General features: G+C 42.7%; 1 protein-coding gene across 1 annotated transcript in view; it reads left to right on the forward strand.

The window, feature by feature from the left end:
• Nucleotides 1-18301, forward strand: part of LOC103067524 (mitochondrial adenyl nucleotide antiporter SLC25A23) — a 41607-nt gene that overhangs the window by 15872 nt on the left and 7434 nt on the right. Inside the window, exons 3-7 of the mRNA XM_007423889.4 lie at nt 5546-5633; nt 6137-6248; nt 12994-13152; nt 15884-16036; nt 16966-17073. Of these exons, the coding sequence (XP_007423951.2) occupies nt 5546-5633; nt 6137-6248; nt 12994-13152; nt 15884-16036; nt 16966-17073 (620 nt within the window). The remainder of the gene's footprint in view (nt 1-5545; nt 5634-6136; nt 6249-12993; nt 13153-15883; nt 16037-16965; nt 17074-18301) is intronic.

Raw genomic sequence — 18301 nt, forward strand, 5'->3', positions numbered from 1 at the left:
TGCACAGTACTTTGGATTCAGTTTGGAAGAGGCACTTCAGAATATGGAGGAGTGCAAACACAACCCCTGTCTGCAGTTTACTAGAACAGCTGGAAGTTTCCCCAAAGGAGCCCCAGAAATCTGGAAGAAGGAAAAAGGTACTGTGTTTGTGCTCCCCTGTGTTCCAAAGCACTTCTTCCCAATTTAATCCAAAGCATTGTGTAGCCCTAATATACATGCACATTCTAAAACAATTGCTATAATTTAAATTAAAACTCAACATTGTGGGAAAGATTATAAGCAAACACTTGAACATCTGCAGCCCATATACTCCCTGTTGATAGGCATGCCAGGGCACCCAGCCCTTCAAAACTGAAGAGGCCTTCGTATTTTAGACTGTCTTTTGGCAAACTTTTGGCAAATCAAATACGATTCTTATAAAGTAAGTCCCATGGTCATCCAAGAGTCCATACTTGTATGGGTTACATACAGCAAGCTTCCTTTTATTGTCAGCTGGTCACTGTGAGAACAGATTGGTGGGCTAGATGGGTCAGGGGTCTGATCCAGTAGGCCACTGCTTATGTTCTCATGAACTTTGGGTGTGTTGAGGGGTCTTGAAAAGAGCATACATTCAAAAGGGCTAGAATCCTTAAGGATCCGTCACTGGATCCCACCATATTGGACAATTTTCACCCAGTAACTAACCTCTCCTTGGGGTATGTTGTTGAGAAGGTGGTCACACAGCAGCTTCAGAGGACTCTGGATGAAGCAGATTATCTGGACCTCTTTCAGTCAGGATTCAGGCCTGGGTATGGGACAGAAATGGCATTGGTCGTGCTTTTTAGATGATCTCTAGTGGGGGCAGGATGGCAGTTGTGCATTCATTCTTGCTCTTCTTGACTTCTCAGCAGCTTTTGATACCATTGACCATGGTATACTTCTGGATTGGCTCTGGGGATTGGGGTGGGCAGCACTGTATTGTGCTGGTTCTCCTCCTTTCTCTAGGGCCAATGCCAGTCAGTGGTGATTGGAGAGGAGAGATCCTACCCTTGGCCCCTATTTTGTAGGGTCCCACGGGGTTTGGTGCTCTCTCCTCTCCTTTTTAACATCTACATGAAGCCGCTGGGTGAGATCATCTGCCTCTGTGGGGTGCGGTATCATCAGTACACTGATAATACCCAATTATATCTTTCTGCCCTTGGCAGATTAAGCGATGCTGTTGATGTCTTGTCCTGGTGCCTGGAGGTTGTGGGGGTCTGGATGGGGAAGAACAGGCTTCAGCTGAACCCTGGTAAGACTGAGTGGCTCTGGGTTTTGGGGCCCTCTGTTTCATGGGGTTGCACTGCTCCAAACAGCTGGTGTGCAAACTGGGGGTCTTCCTAGACTCACGACTCCTGTTCAGGGGGGGCTTTTCACAGCTTCGTGGTGTTGCCAGTTACGCCCGTTCCTGGACCAGGAGGCTCTGCTCACAGTCACTCGTACCCTAGTCACCTCCCGGATAGACTATTGCAATGCCCTCTACATGGAGCTGCCCTTGAATAGTTGGAAGCTTCAGTTGGTACAAAATGCAGCAGCACAGGCAGTTAGGTGTGCCTCTGGAATGACACACATTACACCTCTGCTCCACAAGCTGCATTGGTTGCCAGTTTGCTTCCAGGTCCAATTCGAGGTGCTGGTTTTGACCTTTAAAGCCCTTCGTGGCTTTTTTTTTTTTATCTGCACTCAGTCATTACCGACTCTGCAGTGACTGCTTTTGGACGAGTCCTTTGCAGTTTTCAAGGCAAGGTGTTTCGGAAGTGGCTTGCCAGTGCCTCCTTCCTAGAGCAGAGCCCAGCTGGCGAGTGCAGGAGGCGGGTTTTCCATTGCTTCGCGCCTTTTTCGGGTGGGCGCAGCTTCCGCGCTACTGGCAACTGCTCCCGACTCCTTTTTGCAAGGCGCCGCCAGCATTTTTCCTCCCACCAGAGTGAGAGTCCCCATTTATCTACTCACATAAGTTTTCAAACTGTTGGGTTGACAGGAACTGGGGGAGGAAGCAGGAGCTCACTCTGCTACGCAAAGGCTGGGCTCGAACCGCTGAAGTGTTGACCATTTCTGGCCGGCAACTTTCAGCGTCATTAAGCCGCTGCACCACCGCGTCCCCCCCTTCATGCCATGGGGCTGGGTTATTTGAGAAACCGCTTCCACCCGATTATATCTGCCCATCCCATTAGGTCCAGCAGAAGGGGTATGCTAAGGGTCCCATCCAAGAAGGAGTTAATCTGGCAGGACCCAGGAGACGGGTCTTTTCTACCGTGGCACTTGCCCTGTGGAACATCATTCCCCCTCAGGTGAGACTGGCCCCATCCCTGACATCCTTCTAGAAGTCCTTTAACATGGTTGTGTCATGAAGCTTGGGGATCTCAAGGAAGTGGTGAATTAGTGAGATGGCTGTATTGCCTATAATAATAAGTCTCTCAGCTACTCTGTTGCTAGTAATCCTGATTAGTGCTCTTGGTAGATCTTTTTTTAATTGTTAGTTTTTATGATGTGTTTTTTATTGTACACTGCCCAGAGTCACGTTCTGTGAGATGGGCAGCTATATAAATATGATTGATTGATCCTTCAGGCTAAATCCAGCATAATTACTACCCACTTATGAGCAACTGCAAGTAGAACTGATACAAATAGCTAATCTGTCTGAGGGCTTTTCCACACCACAGCCTTACATTATAGTAAACTCAGCACAAACATGGTGAACGTTTCTTTTTTTAAGCTGTCTTCATGAGTGAGGAAGTATATTTCCAGATCTCAAAACAAATGGGACAGAGGCACCTACTAACCCCATAGTTGCTCACCGAACACACAAGAATAGTTGATGGGCATCCTGTCTTAGCCTGGTTGAAATTTCTTGTTTTGAACACAGTGAACACATTTTGTGCTTCCAATGTTCTATTCCTATTTTTATTCTGATATCTCTGGGGTAATTAAACATTCTGAACTGAAACTATGTGGTACATCTAATTGCATCTCTCTCTCCTACAAAGCCAGGCAGTTTTTCCATTTACTGTTCTTTATACAATTGTTCTGATGGAAATTATGACTTTTTTCTAGTACCTGATTAAAGCAGCCTTTCTTGATCTATGCAAATATGCTGGACTACCATTCCCATCATCCCCAAGCAGTTTGCTGGGTTGAAGCAACTCCTTTCTCTCAGGGATTAATTTCCTAGGGTTCTTTACTCTAGGCCTGGGCCAAGTAAAGTTTTTCTGCTGTTCCCCAGTGAACGCAAGCCAAATGCAGAGAGTGGGTTCCCATGTCACCCTAAGCCATACAATCAGTGGGTTACAGATAATAATGTCTGGGTTTGCAGAACATGTTGATCCACAGCTAAACAGACCACTTTATACCTTAGCAGTCCCTTTTTTTTAAACAACAGTCCTGGGAGAAGAGAGTTTGACCTGTTTGTGTTATTCCCCTGTTGTACTGAGTACACAGTCTCTGACCTTTTCCCCACTTGCACCTAACGAATCACAGGCATGCCCTGGCAACATTTTTTTTTTTGTGGAAAAGGTGGGCTGTGCCCCATTGTGTTTCTTTCATTTCATCCTTAGCAGCCCATGAGTGAGACAGACTTAAGTCATCCTTTGTTCTAGGGATGTTCCAATACCATTTATGTTCAGCCTCCATCTAAAATCCATGTTGGATGGAACACAGGCAAGATAAGGATAAGCAGGATAAAGATTGGTGATGGGGGTCAGCAGATGTCATGCCAGTATAGCTTTATGCTTGCTCAAGTAAAGGTGGAAAATGCTTCAGCTCTCCAAATGGGAAAAGATTCTGTGAGTCAGGACCATGCTAGTTTGCCTGTGAGAATGGGAGCACTCAGAAATTTTAAATGGAAAAATGGAGGTGCTTAAAATGGCTGGTTTCCCTGAATAGTTGCTTTCCTGCACAGTCTTTGCTGTTTTGCCAACTCTTGGCTGTCTAAAGTTTAGTTCCCTGATGTTTGTTGGACTGTGCTCTACCTCCCAATTCCTATGCAAATGCTCTCCACCCTTCCCAAGTAAAGAGTTGCATCAGCTGGGCAATGGCAGTCAAGCCTAAATTGATTGTCTTGTTCTGTGGGAATCCTGCAGATCCTCTGTAAATATTACCCAACTTGCTGCCCCGCAAATGATTGCGTTCCCAGTTCCATCATCCCCAGCCAAGTTCCTCATGCTGACTAGGAGATTAAAGGAGCTTGCAGCCCAACATCTGTATGAGATAGCACATTAAGAAGATTCTAAGTCCACTAGCAGCTATGTTTATGACTAAGCTGAAAAACATGGTTACAAACCAGGTGGTTAGGTTCAAACAGAATGCTAAGCCATAATCAAACAAACCACCTTATGACTGTAATGTGTGAACCTAACCAGGAAGATTGAACTTCTATATATCAAGCATATTCTCTAGCATATTCTGTAGGCTCTTAGTAGAGATTTATAAGGGAAAGCCGTAGTGGTTGGAATTATGAGGAAAGGTGCCATAAATTTGATTTCATCCTTGGCTTGTACTGTAGGTGTACTCCAAATGAATGTTGCTTAGGCATCTTAATCAGCCTCAAATATCTGGTACAAAATGTGATTTGTTTAAAACAAAACTAACCATCCAGCTTTCTATTTCTGCCTCTAGTATTTTTAGGTATGGTGAAGAAAGCCTTGCTCTGTGAGAGTACATGCAGGCATTAATCCATCCATATTTTTATTTACGAAGTGCTCCCAATGCTAATTTGAAAATTAAAGCTATAGAAAAAGAACACTATAACCAATTAGCATCACTCTCTTTTCGGCCTCTCTGTTCCAAACTTTCTGGAAGGAAAAAAGCTGGTTGATTGTCCAACTGCTGTGGCCAGTACCCCACTCAGACCTGACACTGCTTTGCTTCTCCTCAAGCTGGGGCCAGATTGATGCCTTTGGGGCATAACATTGAGACTAATGTTAACTACGCCATCCTTTACAAGCATGGACTTGTAGAAACTAAAGTGATCTATCTTTGACAGTGTTGTGTGAGCCCATTTCCAGCTATGCTTGCTTAGGAAAACTTTCTTTTTCACCCAGCACTCATCTGTACTGACTACTATATGTTCTCCCTCTCTAGTCATTCATTCTCTCTTCCAGTACAGCCCACCAATATCCAACCAATATCCCTTTTGGTCCTTTGCAGAGCCCTGTGAGGCTGATTGTCTTCTGGCTTTTTTAGCACTTGCCCTCACACCCCTTCAGTCCCTCTTCAAGCTGGGATGATTCACAGAGGGCTAAATTTTGCGGGTCTGGAAGGCAGGGATGGCTCTTTCCCTGCCCTTGCAATATGCAGCCCTGGAAGAACTTCCAAGCTGCTACCCATCATTAATTGCTACCTGTTCAAGAATCTATCCAAACCCACTAGTTCTTTGACACTGTCTCTCTCTTAGGCCCATGACAATTTGAGCACAGCTCACTTCTTCCTACTAGAGCCCTTCTAGTCTTCTCCTGACCCATCAGCATCCTGGACTGAGTCCTAATCCTCCAAACTGACAGCCATGGTCTTTCTCTGTGTGTTTATGTTGCAGGCGAGATCGATGTCTCTGAGATTCAGCAAACTTTCCACAGCCTGGGAGTTTACATCTCCCTCCAGCAAGCAGAGAAAATCTTGCACAGGTGAGACTCTGACTGTTCTTGCTTTGCACTCTACTCCCTCTCTCCTCATCCCACAATATCTGAAAAGTGCCCTAGAGGTGTCTCAGTTTGCTTGGTTGGAATGAAACCTTCCAGTAGTTGCATTCATTTCTCTTGGCCAACTGGACTGAGAAGTGGGAGGAGAGGACAATGCTCAGGGATGATCCCAAGCTTCTGGTTTATAATGCCAGCTCTGAATGCCTTCCCTGAATCTGAGCACTGTCATTTTGGTTTCTCTGTGCTGCTGATATAGAATAGTGGAAAGTTAAAGTGGTGTCCTGTAAAGCCCTGGTATTGATGTAACCACTGGTCCTCCTGATTCCAGCAATGACACTGGAATTTCCATTCTGCATCCTCCCCTCTTTAGGTTGCCTCCTTGTTCTGCAGTGAGGCTTCAGTTTTCCTAGTGAGTGGTAGAATAAACCAGACCTTTTATTCCTGTATAGTTCCTTGTCCTCACTACACTGTGGGCTTGTGTTTTACAGCATTGACAAAGATGGCACTATGACCATCGACTGGCATGAATGGCGAGACCACTTTATCCTCAATCCATTAGAGAACATGGAAGAGATTGTGCACTATTGGAAGCACTCAATGGTAAGCCATGTTTCCCATCCTAGCCAGGGCTATGATTATTGTCTCTGCCACCCCTCTTCCCTGTTTTGAAAGTTGGCAATCTGGAGTTCCAGAAATAGAAGAAATCAGCACCCAAGAGGTGAACAGTCCATAGGCAAGTCACAACTCTTTGCTCTAAGTACTGGGCCTGGAAAGATAGTGAATATAGTATGGATGTAGCTTTGGGGAAAAGAACATCTATATCTTTCTCATATAGACCCCTAATGCAGTTGTTTAATGGGTTTCCCCAGTTTGAATTGAGTCCTGTTGGCCAGCTGTGATTATTGCAACATTTTTGGTCTGAATGACTCTCTCTCAAGTTAGGGGATTCAAAGCAGCTTCTTAGGTGTCCTAGAAGTCCCTGGCTTAGATTTCTACCAGAGAGGGAAAGGGCCATAAAGAGCACCAAGGGCTCAAATGAGGCTAGCAGACTATTCTCCATCCACTCACTGTGGGGGAGGGGGAGATCCTCCAGATGTTATTGGACGACAATTGCCATAATTCCTTACTATGGACCAGCTGAGTGGCACTGCAGGCCAACATCATCTTGAAGACTCAAGATCAAGATTCTTAATGGGGTCTTATGAATAGAGCTTACATTCTCCTTAACCTCATGTAGAGATCCTCAAAGGAGGCCACCTGTTAAGGGAAAACTGGTGGGAAGGGCTCAGGGATGATACTTTGTTTGCTTTTTGGGAACTGATGATTCTTTAGAGCATATATTTGACTGAGGACTATCCAGACCTGAGCTTTCTTTTGCATTATGTTCCTGCTTCTCTGTTTTTTGTTGCGGGTGGAACTGCAGGGTAGCATCCCCACAGTTTGATCCTCTTCAGTGTTTCATTGCAAAGAATCCTGCCATATCCCATCCACACTGCTGGACAAGACATGATGGGAGGTATTCTGACTTATACATATTTAACCTACCCACCTCAGCCTCTTTTCCCTCCCACCCTACTCCTGTTCAATCCCCTGAACACAATTGAGTTGTATGTCTGAGATGCTTGCACCTTTTAAAAATGTTCGAACACAGAATTCTGGAATTGCAAAATAATCTTTGTATTCTATATACCTTACTGAGTCCTCCTGTCATAATTATTCCTGTGATTTGTAACAAATGAAAGACACTGCTAATTTCAAGAAACTCAAATAACAAGAATTTTGCCTTTGTTCTACATCCTTCTGACCAGATAGATCATCTTTGTTAAGAGAGAGAAATTGTAGATTGAATGCTTTAGTCCAATGATAGGATTGTAGGCGTTCTCACCAGATTTTAAAATACATTATTAATTTCCCTTTTTATTTAATTTGAGGCAGGGTATGGATGCCACATGGGATGCTAATGGATGCTCATAAAAGCATTAAGTTGCTTGCACTAAAGCAACATTTAGTCTATAGTCTCCATCTCAAAGCTGACTTTAAACCACAACCCTCATGGCTAAAACACCCATTCTAATTTGGGGAATTTTATTTATTCACAAAACTGAGTGGCTGAATACTGCCATTTGAAAGCAATTGCATTCCTCTGTATGAAAACATTTTGGATTTTTCTTTTCTGCAAGGAAATCACTTTTATAAACTGAGTGGTCCTGTCACTCAAAGAAATAGGAAGTCTGTGCAATCTTGGCAAGTCAGTCCATGAAACAGCTAACCTGGAAATTTACCTTATATTCTCTGACTCCTTTGCTGCCTTCCTGAATGTTGCAGAAACTGGCTGGGGTTGAAGTCTGTAAGCACATAGGGAAATGTATTAAAGCAGTGTTTTTCAAACTTGGCAACTTTAAGATGTATGGACTTCAACGCCTAGAATTCCGTGACTTGTAGTCCACACATCTTAAAGTTGCCAAGTGTGAAAAACACTATGTTAAAGGGATCTTCGTGACATAAGCAAGGAATGCACTTATGGAAATTAGAAAAAAAGGAAAGAAAAAAAACCCCAAAGATGCTGAGATGACATAGTTTATTAAGGAATGGACATAGAATGCCAGGGAAAGGGAACAAGTTTACTCAACTGGCCTTTCTATATAGAAACATAGAATATAAGCTAAATCATAGAATCATAGGGTGGAAGGGACCTTGGAGATCATCAACTCCCTACTCAGCACAGGATTTAGTAGAATAACCTCCAGTGAAGGAGAACTTACTGCTTCATGTGGCTGCCTGTTCCAGTGGCTGGCAACTTGTACAGAGAGTTCCTCCTGATGTCTAGCCTGAATCTTTTTCCTTGTGAATTTAACTCACTGGTTCTGGCCCTACCCTGTGAGGTAATTTCTACTTGTGGAGGAAATTATATGACTAGAAGGGAAATTGGAATAGAGAGGAAAAGGAAGATATACCTCTGCACAGAATCTGCATAGAAGAGTGATGAGGCAGGATCTTTCACATCCTAGGCATGACACTGGAGGAAAGAGGGAGGGAAGGGGGCTGCAACTAGAGGTGCCAGGTAGAAAGCAGCAACAGAGAGACAGAAGCCATATGGGGCAGGGGATGTGGGTATTGCCTTCTATCTAAGCCAGCTCTTCTCTCCTCCTTCCCCTGCCAATCAGTTCTTTTTGTCCCACCTGGAATTCTCGAGAAATGCTGGGATTTTTCCTGACCACATGCTTGGAATGTCTTCTTTTCTTTTCTTTTGGAAAATTTATCAAATATCCTTTTATAGTAAAGCCATAAGATAGTCTCACTCCTATAGTAGAGGCCATACACTCCTTGCTGTGGGTAAGAATTATCTTGAATAGATCCTTCACAGTAGAATTCTCCTGGGGCAGGAGTGGCTAGCCTTGATTTTATCTTTTGTTTTGATTAATTGGTCCTCTCCTTGGAATGGGTGCTGTTTAACTTAACACAGTTTTTGTGGGCTTTATAATGGAGCCTGAAAACTCTCCTTTATACAGTATGCCAAAATGTCAGCATATCCACTTCAGAGATTACATTTGCCTTTCATCTGGGTTTCCAAATACATGCGTTCATGTGTCCATGTGAGGGATTGCTTCATTATAGGTCTAGAAAAAAGAGGATCTGAAAATTTGACATCTCTGGGCTGGCTGCTGGCCAAGTTCTTCATTTTCTCACCATGTTAATCTCATCAGTTGATTGGAATAGGGCAGATTAAAGTTTATATTTAAACACAAAGTCATCTGTAGCCCATGTGCTGAGTACAGAGAAGGTAGAAGTTTACTAGGATATGTCAAAAGTGCCAACAGGTAGAAATCATGAGTGCGTACAACCTAGTCATATCTCAAGGAAAATGTAAGCTACCAGCCATCATGTATTCTAAGTTAAACTCAACATAGGGTGACTAGATTTCCAAGAGTAAAAATCAGAAAATATTAATCTGTATATATTTATATGCTTATTACTGGTAATCCATCACATCAAATACTCTAGCAGGCACAATTAGGGCTGCAAATATCTAGGCTGTGACATCCACTAAATGGCAGCAAAGAGATAGAGAAAACATAAATTTTTGCCGCCATCTACTGATCATCCAGAGTACAGTATTCTGGAGTGGGCAGGCATATCAAATTGAATAAATTAAATTAATTCAGATGTTTGCAGCCCAGAGATGATAGCTGTAGGCTCAATAAGTGGTGAAATGGAAGTTGTTTCCATTAATCTGCTGATGGTCTTGCAGCTGAAACCTGCTGCTGCTGATCCTGCTGTTGTTGGATATATTCCTAGAAACTAATGTTTTCCTAATTTGAGAGTGGGAAGTTACCCCAAACCAGGATTGTCTTGGCAAAACTGGGATGTCTGATCATCTGATCTCAGCAGAAGTATTCTTCTGTTCTCTGTTGTATTTTGAGATTGATAAGGATAGAAGATAGTTGGAATTCCAATTGTTACTCCCAGTACTGAGAAAACAATGATGAATCCATTGATTAGAATGGAATAGAGACCAAAAGACAGTTCATGTGAGCAAAGGCATCCCCATATTGTAGCAAACTGCTAAAGGACTAGCTCTGCTGACAGGCTTGGGGAGATGGATGGAGTATGTATGCAATCCATGGGAAGGTCTCCTGCAAAAGTCCCATTTCAATGAATAAGAGTTTGTGTTAGAACATAAAAGAGTGCAGTTTCCATTCATCTCAAAGTTAGGAAAATGTCAGATGAATTATACCCCACATTTCATTTGGTGGGAGCCAGGCTTCATTTGAACTTGCTTTCTTCGGCACCAAAATGTCTCAGGTCCACCCTTTCCCAAGGATCTGTTTCTTTCTCAGCTTCTGATTTTCTGCTTGGATCGGAGCAGGTCCCTTTCCTGTCATGTGTCTGTAATCCAGAAGTGCTGATAGGATTGACTCTTCCAAGTCCCTCCCCACCCCATTTTAGCTTTTCTTTTCAATCCCATTAGAAGATTGCTGGAGGACTTGATTGCGTCCCTTTCTTGCCTTCTCATCTTGCCTATGCATACCCACCATGGAAGAGCTCCCTTCTGTCAGGAAGGGCCCTGATGCCTCAGGGATCCATGGTGATGCAAAACTGCTAACCCTGGTAAAACTCTGGGAGGCTGACCACAGACACTGCAGAGGCTTGGAGCCCATTGTGGGGGACTTTGACCTGGTAGGTCTGGCAATGCTTCCTTCTGCAGTATTTTTCTTTCTTTTGCTCTGCACTCCAGATTCCTTGGGACCAGGCTTCTGGTTTTGTTGCCCCTCCCTTTGCCTCACTGAGCCCACTTGATTCTGTTTATGTCTTTAGCTCATGATAAAACCAGGGATACAGGGACTTTGGCAGACCTGTTTATAGAAACTGGGTTCCATGCAGAATGAGTTCGTGCTTCTGGTGTTGGTACAAAAAAGTAGCACTTGAGTTTGTTTTGATCTTTAACAGGGCCCTTAAACAGACCCTACACACGCACAGCAAAAGGAGCTGATATTCTTTGTACAGTACCTTATACTCTATTCACTTTCTGATAAGCACTGAAGCAACTGGTTTCTTTATGTAAAATCTTGCAATTAACTGGGACAAATTCATTGGTTTGTTATAAGTATTTTTATTCCACCTTTCCTCGAAGGAACTTATCATAGTAACATTTTATCCTCAAGATAGCCCTATGAACCTATTCTTGCCCCAAGTCATCTGTGAGCTACCTGATTGGGAATATATTTTAATCTGTTGTTTTTGGTGTTTGTGCTGGTATTAAATCAATTTACTATCCCAGCTGAACTGTGCAATTCTGTTCCCTATAGAATGTGCATTATCAGGATCTTTAAAATAAAAAGAGATGTTAAACTAATTTATTGTTTCACTGTTGAAGCTGCGTTTGGTGTTTTTGAAGGAACATTTTGGGTAGGAAGGCTATGTTTTGAATTTGCAGGGTTCATGGTAGGGGTTGTGCTATATTTACACAATCCAGTTTATAATCCCACAATGATTCAATCTCTAGTTTCTCCTTTTTGATTACTTCATTTCTCATCCTTAAGAAGAGCAGGTTAAAAAAAACAACTAAACTTGTAATGTTGAGAAAAGGAGGAAAAAAGTATGACAAAGGAAACCTCTAAAGATTAATGCCAAAACAGAGAGGACCAATGAGCGCAGACCAGGTGTAGATGTTTTGACTACTTCTTTCTAGTTTAGGTAAGGATGTACATTGATGCTTATGACTATTTTAATATGATAATCCATGCCATTTCTTATAGCTCTTTACAAAATAGTCTTGTGTATGTGTGCCAGCCTGATTTTCATCTTTGTTTCATTCAGTCATGTGAGTCCTTGAGCACAGTGCTTGAAGGCATTAACCTCCAGTTGCCTTTGAGCAGGATTCATAACAGGTCATCAGCTAATCAGGCAAAGCTTCATTTGTGATTTATACCCCCTGATTTAGCATGGGATGCAGACTGGGGTAACTCCATAATCAGAATTCTTTGGAAACAGGAGTGTAGGAAGGCCCAACGTCAGCATGCGTTAGGAAGGCATTGCATGTCAGTGCAAAAGAGGGGAAGCCAGAATGTGAGAAGATGAATACATTTCAAGTGACTTAATTTCGTTAAATAAGTTTAAGGAAATAAAGTGTTCTGTGAGCTTTCTTCACAAGGAAGGTGGGAACAGAGCTTTCTTTTTGAGCAGTTATGCAAACTACAGGTAGTCCTTTACTTACGACCACAACTGGGACTAGAACTTCTGTCGCTAAGCAATGCGGTCCTTAAGTGAGCCACACACGATTTTACAACCCTTTTCGCTGCAGTCGTTAAGCGAATCCAGCTTCCCCCATTGACTTTACTTGTTGGAAGCCCCCTGGGAAGGTTGCAAATGACAATCAAGTGACCCGAGGGTGCTGCAACCATTGTAAATACATGCCGGTTGCCAAGCACATGAATGTTGATCATGTGACCGCAGGGACACTGCGACAGTTGCAAGTGTGAGGACTGGTCGCAAGTTAACATTTTTCACTGCTGTCATAACTTCAGATGGTCATTAAATGAATGATTGTAAGTCAAGGACTATGTGTAGACATCCCCAGCATGTTCTGACCCTGGGTTCATCTAATTCCAGTTTTTAATATTTATCGGATTTGCCCATCCTTATAATCTGCTTGGATTTTGATGATAAATATAAAAACCAAAAACCAAAATGTTAATACAGTGTTTGAATTCAATATGGTGAAACTTGAAAATGAGTTCATTTAGAATATTTACCCATTTCTTTTGACTCTAGCATAGGATATTTCTTCCAATGGTATTTCTGAACCAAAGTGCTTGACCCTTATTTCTTTTCCTTGTTTTGATAGGTCCTTGACATTGGGGAATGCCTCACTGTTCCTGATGAGTTTTCTGAGAAAGAGAAGAAAACCGGGATGTGGTGGAAACAACTCATAGCTGGAGCTATGGCTGGTGCTGTTTCTAGGACTGGAACTGCCCCATTGGATCGACTGAAAGTTTTCATGCAGGCAAAGAGCTAACAAGGAATTGGGGTTGAGGAAGGGGAGAGGGGTTTTGCCTTGAAGTAGTACCTGGGAAGCAGCAGCTATTCCTGGGGAGGAGAGAAATGCAGAGGAAAGGGGGGCTTCTTGAAAAATAGAATGCCATCTTTGTAGGTGCAGTGTCTAGTGTTGTGCAAAATACACAGCATTTGTGTGCTGGATGACTTTTCTCACCTGCCTCATCATCAGTACAATTGGGCTTTCAGCAGCCTACCCTAAAAACCTGCCAATCAAAGCAGGGTTTTAATGGAGAAGAAATTCAGTGTTCTCCATTTTAATTGCATGCTAAATGATAGGTGGGAAGAAGAGTATAACTGCATAGGGGTTTGAGTGTGAGTGCACACATGTAGCACCCAAAGTACCATTCCCTCCTTCATGCCACCCTTCAATGCAAAGAGGCTTATCTGCAAGCATTATTACAGCAAACAAAACCAATTTATTCTTTATATTCCATAATTCAGAGGCTTCTTCAACTTTCTAAATATTTGGAAGATGAATAAATACCCCCTCCCTTGTTTTCAGCTTTAATAGTACAGTATTGGAGTTAACCAATTTGGTGAATAAGATAATTATTATAGTTACAGTTGTATATGTCTTTCATATCCCCTCCATTTTTAAAGGTCTTAAACAGTTTTGCAAATGAAAAAATAATCAAAATTAAACATTTATTCACCATATTATGATTTTATATACCCCGCATCTCATAATAATAAGTCTTAGCACAAACTTGCTGATCAACAATGTTCTTCAGTACAGATCTCCAAGTACTATGTGGCTAGAAACAAGTGGATTTCGAGCCCAATAAAATCCCACTTGTAGATATTCATTGTATTTCCTATTAGCACTTTTCTTTTGGGGTTCCTTGTGCAAGATCAATTTCACTTAGAATAGCATATAAATCTATTCCCTGATATTAAATATTTGTAATGTTCCAGTGAACCAGCTTCCAGCCACAAATCCATTCTTGTGAACCAGCTGGTTGTCAAGAGTTTTATTGGAGAGGTGAGGCTGGGGCAGTGAGTGGGCTCTGGCCAATGAACATGGGGAGGCTGCAGTAGGCTGATCTGATGGACTCCACAGACTACCAGTGATCCAGAGACCACACTTTGAGAATCACTGCCCTAGTTGCTTCCCTTCCATCTCAGTTCAGGGAACATCACAGTTCCCTGTGCTCTCCCCTGTAGTAGAAGGGGTGATAGGCTATGATCTGGAACACTTCTATGCAGGGCTGTGACACCACTTCCAGATTGGTGCCATGCCCCCTTAATCCCAGACCATGCTTTTGAGCCATTTAGCCAGTTTACTTCCAAGTCAGCTATGGCTCAACAAAATGGCAAAACTCCTGTTTTGTAAGTTGTGACACTTGAGTTCTATGGAACTTGGGGGTTGGGCTATTTTCCCATTAGCAGGAACTCCCAGCCAATATTTTGACAGCTTTCAATTAGTGATTTGCACTGGGGTGGGAAGGTAGAGGAGCGCAAAGGTTGCTGCAGCAGTTTGTCAGCTCTTTCCATTCATAGCAATCAGTGTAGCTTCTAAGAGATCATCCACTTTCTTCTTTGGTGGCCCAGCCTTTTCAGTGCTGTCCAGGTCAACATCTGGAAGGGAGCACTGTGTGGTTCAAGATTGGCTGAAATGAGAATAAAGGCAGGGTAGTTTTAAACCGCTGATTATGATTTGGGGAATGAAAACGATGTTCTGAAAGTATATTTGTGGTTGCTGGAAAAAAAGATTACCCTCCCTAGGAACATTTGAAGAAAGCAAACTGAAAGATGGGAGAAGAGTCAAGCGGAATCATGTAAGAAGTTCATCCATCTCTTTGGGTGGAAAACCTTTAAGCCAGTTTGAACTTGCCTTTTAACCTTGGTGAAGATGTATTTTAGGAGCACAACTGAAGAGTGTGCAGTCCAAAAATTGCATCCATGGTCACAGTCACCCCTCACCGATTGTATGGCCAGTTGAAAAACTTCGTTAAACAAAAATCTTTCTGCGTATTCCTGTTCTTCTCAAATATTAGCAGCAGCCCTCTCCTCTAAGTAATGTAGTTTAAGTGGTTATAGATCTTTCCCTTATTTTTCCCCTTCTGCTTTCTTGTGAAAATAAAAAGATTCTCATTCTTTTCTATTCCACTTTCATCATAATAATCCTGCAATCTCTTGATAAATTCCAGAAGAAACTATTATAGAGGAACCTGTATTCTGCCAGATATGGCTAACTCCCAGCAGCTCCCAACCTCCAGATCTTCCCCACTGCTATAGAACTACATCTGATTAGAGGAGAAGACATGTAACTGAAGCTCTCTTTATTTAGTTGGAGCAAAGAGCATAACCTGCCCTGCTGTATCCTAGGGGGAAGGATATTCCAAAGGGTATAGGCTATACTAGAAACTGTTGCCCAATCTAATATTACCCTCTAAATCTTCCTATTGAGTATTGAAAGTGCAAAGGGTTTCATCCTGAAGCCCTTAAATCTTGCACATTGAGCAACGTGACTTCTTTTGTCTCTCCAAAAGGCTACCTTGTGGAATCCTGAAATATCCTTCCAGTGCTGCAAAAGATGAAACAATACCCCTCCAACACTGCAATATTTCCATTGCTTCCTCCCCATATGGTACATGGTTATTTTTGCTTATGCCATCAACCAAGACCTCCTCATGGAGGAGGCAGGGACTAACATTGTGTCTGCGCCTTACCTACAGGTCCATGCATCAAAGAACAACAACATGAATGTATTTGGTGGACTGCAAGGCATGATTCATGAGGGAGGTGTGCGCTCCCTGTGGCGGGGCAATGGCATCAATGTCCTCAAGATTGCACCCGAATCTGCCATCAAGTTCATGGCTTACGAGCAGGTATGGACTGTAGCCGCATCGGAAGGTGGCTGCAGTTGTGTACACTAATACCCAGAAGCAAACCAGCAGCCAGTGCAACTCCCAAAGTAAAGGGGTTACATGACGGTGGATGACACTCCTTCTCAGTTGAGATAGTACCTTTTGTACCAGCCATAACTTCCAAATGATTTCCAGAGGCAGCTCTACATAGTGCAAATTGTACTAGTCCGTCCATGAGGCAACAAGGTAAAGGGTGACAGTTGCTAGCGTCCCCTATTTTGGAAAAGCATCAGCCAAATGCAGGCAAAGGCTTTCCTGACCAGACTTCTACTTGCTGTTCTAGCAGGAGCCATGAGACCAGAAGAGCACCCAGATCATAAGCCTCCTATTATAGCAGGAGTAGAAGTCCATTCAGAGCTGAACACTCTACTTTCTCTCTGACGTTGTCCTTGCCAATCTGTCACAAACAAATTAGTGGTTAGATGTTGGACTAGAAATGGGGGTCCTCAAGTTCAACTCTGCCCTCAGCTATGGGAGCTCATTGGATGCTTTGGGGCAAGTTGTTAACTTCAGTCTCTTCTAAGAATAAAACTGGAGAAGGAAGTCTTATGCGTGCTGTCTTGAGCTCCTGGAGAAAATCTAAGGAGCAAACAATATCAAAGGCAGGACTCCTCAAGCTCCAACATTTTTCTCCCCCAACCTAAATGTCAACATTTCAGCAAAACGAAACAACTGATCTAGCCAAGTTATTGTGAAGGGTAATTCTGTTAAGAGGCTCATTGTTTATTACTGAAATCCCTACAGGAACTGATATCCCAGTGTAATAACATACCATTTCCCTGGTATAAAATGTAGTAATTTGCTCATGCCCTTATTCAGTTAATTGAGATGAAAGTGGAGGAGTCTCCAGTCTATCTCTGAGGGTCTCAATCCACTGCTTCTCTTTGCAGATAAAGCGAGCAATTCGTGGGCAACAGGAGACCTTGAGGGTACAAGAGAGATTTATTGCTGGCTCACTGGCTGGGGCCACAGCGCAGACCATAATCTACCCTATGGAGGTAAAATTGCACCTCTTTGGTACTATAGTGTCTGAGGGCCACATCCTCTACATACCAGTAACTTTTTGGTCAAATGTGTACTCCTCAAATAATTCTAGGGATGTGTTCAAACCCAATATCAGCGCAGAGTCAAGAAGGGGCTTCAGTTGACTGAACAGCCCCAAATACAGTAGTTTTCCACTTGGATCTGCACTTGACATTGCTTGTCACACGGAGTGCCAAGATCTCCACCTTTGTGTGCAGAATTTCTTGCCCTGCACACATTGGATTTGCAAGTCTTGCATAAAAGCTAATCTATCTTCTGGTCAGCTGCTTCTGGAAAAATGGGGGATGACATTGAACCAGTGTGTGTTCATGCCAGTGACTGGATAAGCAGATGCACACATCTGAGATGTCTTCTAATTCCCTTCCATGGTAACTGAAGGAGGGCTTTCTGCTTTACATTTCCACTCTGGGGTTTCAGGAACAAGGGAAGGGGCAGGCTCTTTTGATTGTTACCTCAACAGAAAATAATTCTCCAAAGCAAGACTCTCATAGACTTCTTTAACATGGTTTATTGGGATAAAAAGTTACATGAATTTCAGCATGTTTCCAATTTAGTAACAATTTATTCCTCAATAATTTTCTTAGATGTCTTCTAAGATAGATAATTTTCTTAGATAACTTTCTTAGCCTTTTTCTAACTTAGCTTGTGAGGAAGTGTTTCTTTCCAATGATAAAGAGGAGGAGTTTGCAGGTTTCTGTTTACAAAAGCATCTCGTGAATCCTTTGTTGTGAACTGATCATTAAATCAGGAGAGGTGCACAAATATGAGCACAGAAGACTGCTTAGATTAAGAAATGAGTGAAGTCATTGGAAATATGAGTCCATTGTGATGATGGCAATAGGGAAAAAATGAGATCCCAAATTAGGAGCTTCATGCTAGCAAATGTGGGGACTGTCCAGCAGATGGCAATAAGTAGATTCATTTGAATAAAGAATATGAGAACTGTACTAACAATTCTGTTTTGATGATGCCTGACCACACTTTACCGAATGACTTTTCCATGATTTCCTGGTTAGGAGGAATCAGTCTGTTTACTCAATTATACAGTACCAACAGTGCATGTGGTGCTTTATGTAATGACATAAGCCAGTCAAGTCGCAGCCCAGAGGAAATAGCAACCTTAATCTCATACTGAGAGTTAATCAAAGACAGGAAAGAAGAAGGAAGGAAAGAGAGGCAAGG

Source organism: Python bivittatus, unplaced genomic scaffold, assembly GCF_059951505.1.
Source record: "Python bivittatus isolate LINGU-HERP-01145 unplaced genomic scaffold, Pbiv_v1 ctg000220_np1212, whole genome shotgun sequence".
Taxonomy (NCBI): domain Eukaryota; kingdom Metazoa; phylum Chordata; class Lepidosauria; order Squamata; family Pythonidae; genus Python; species Python bivittatus.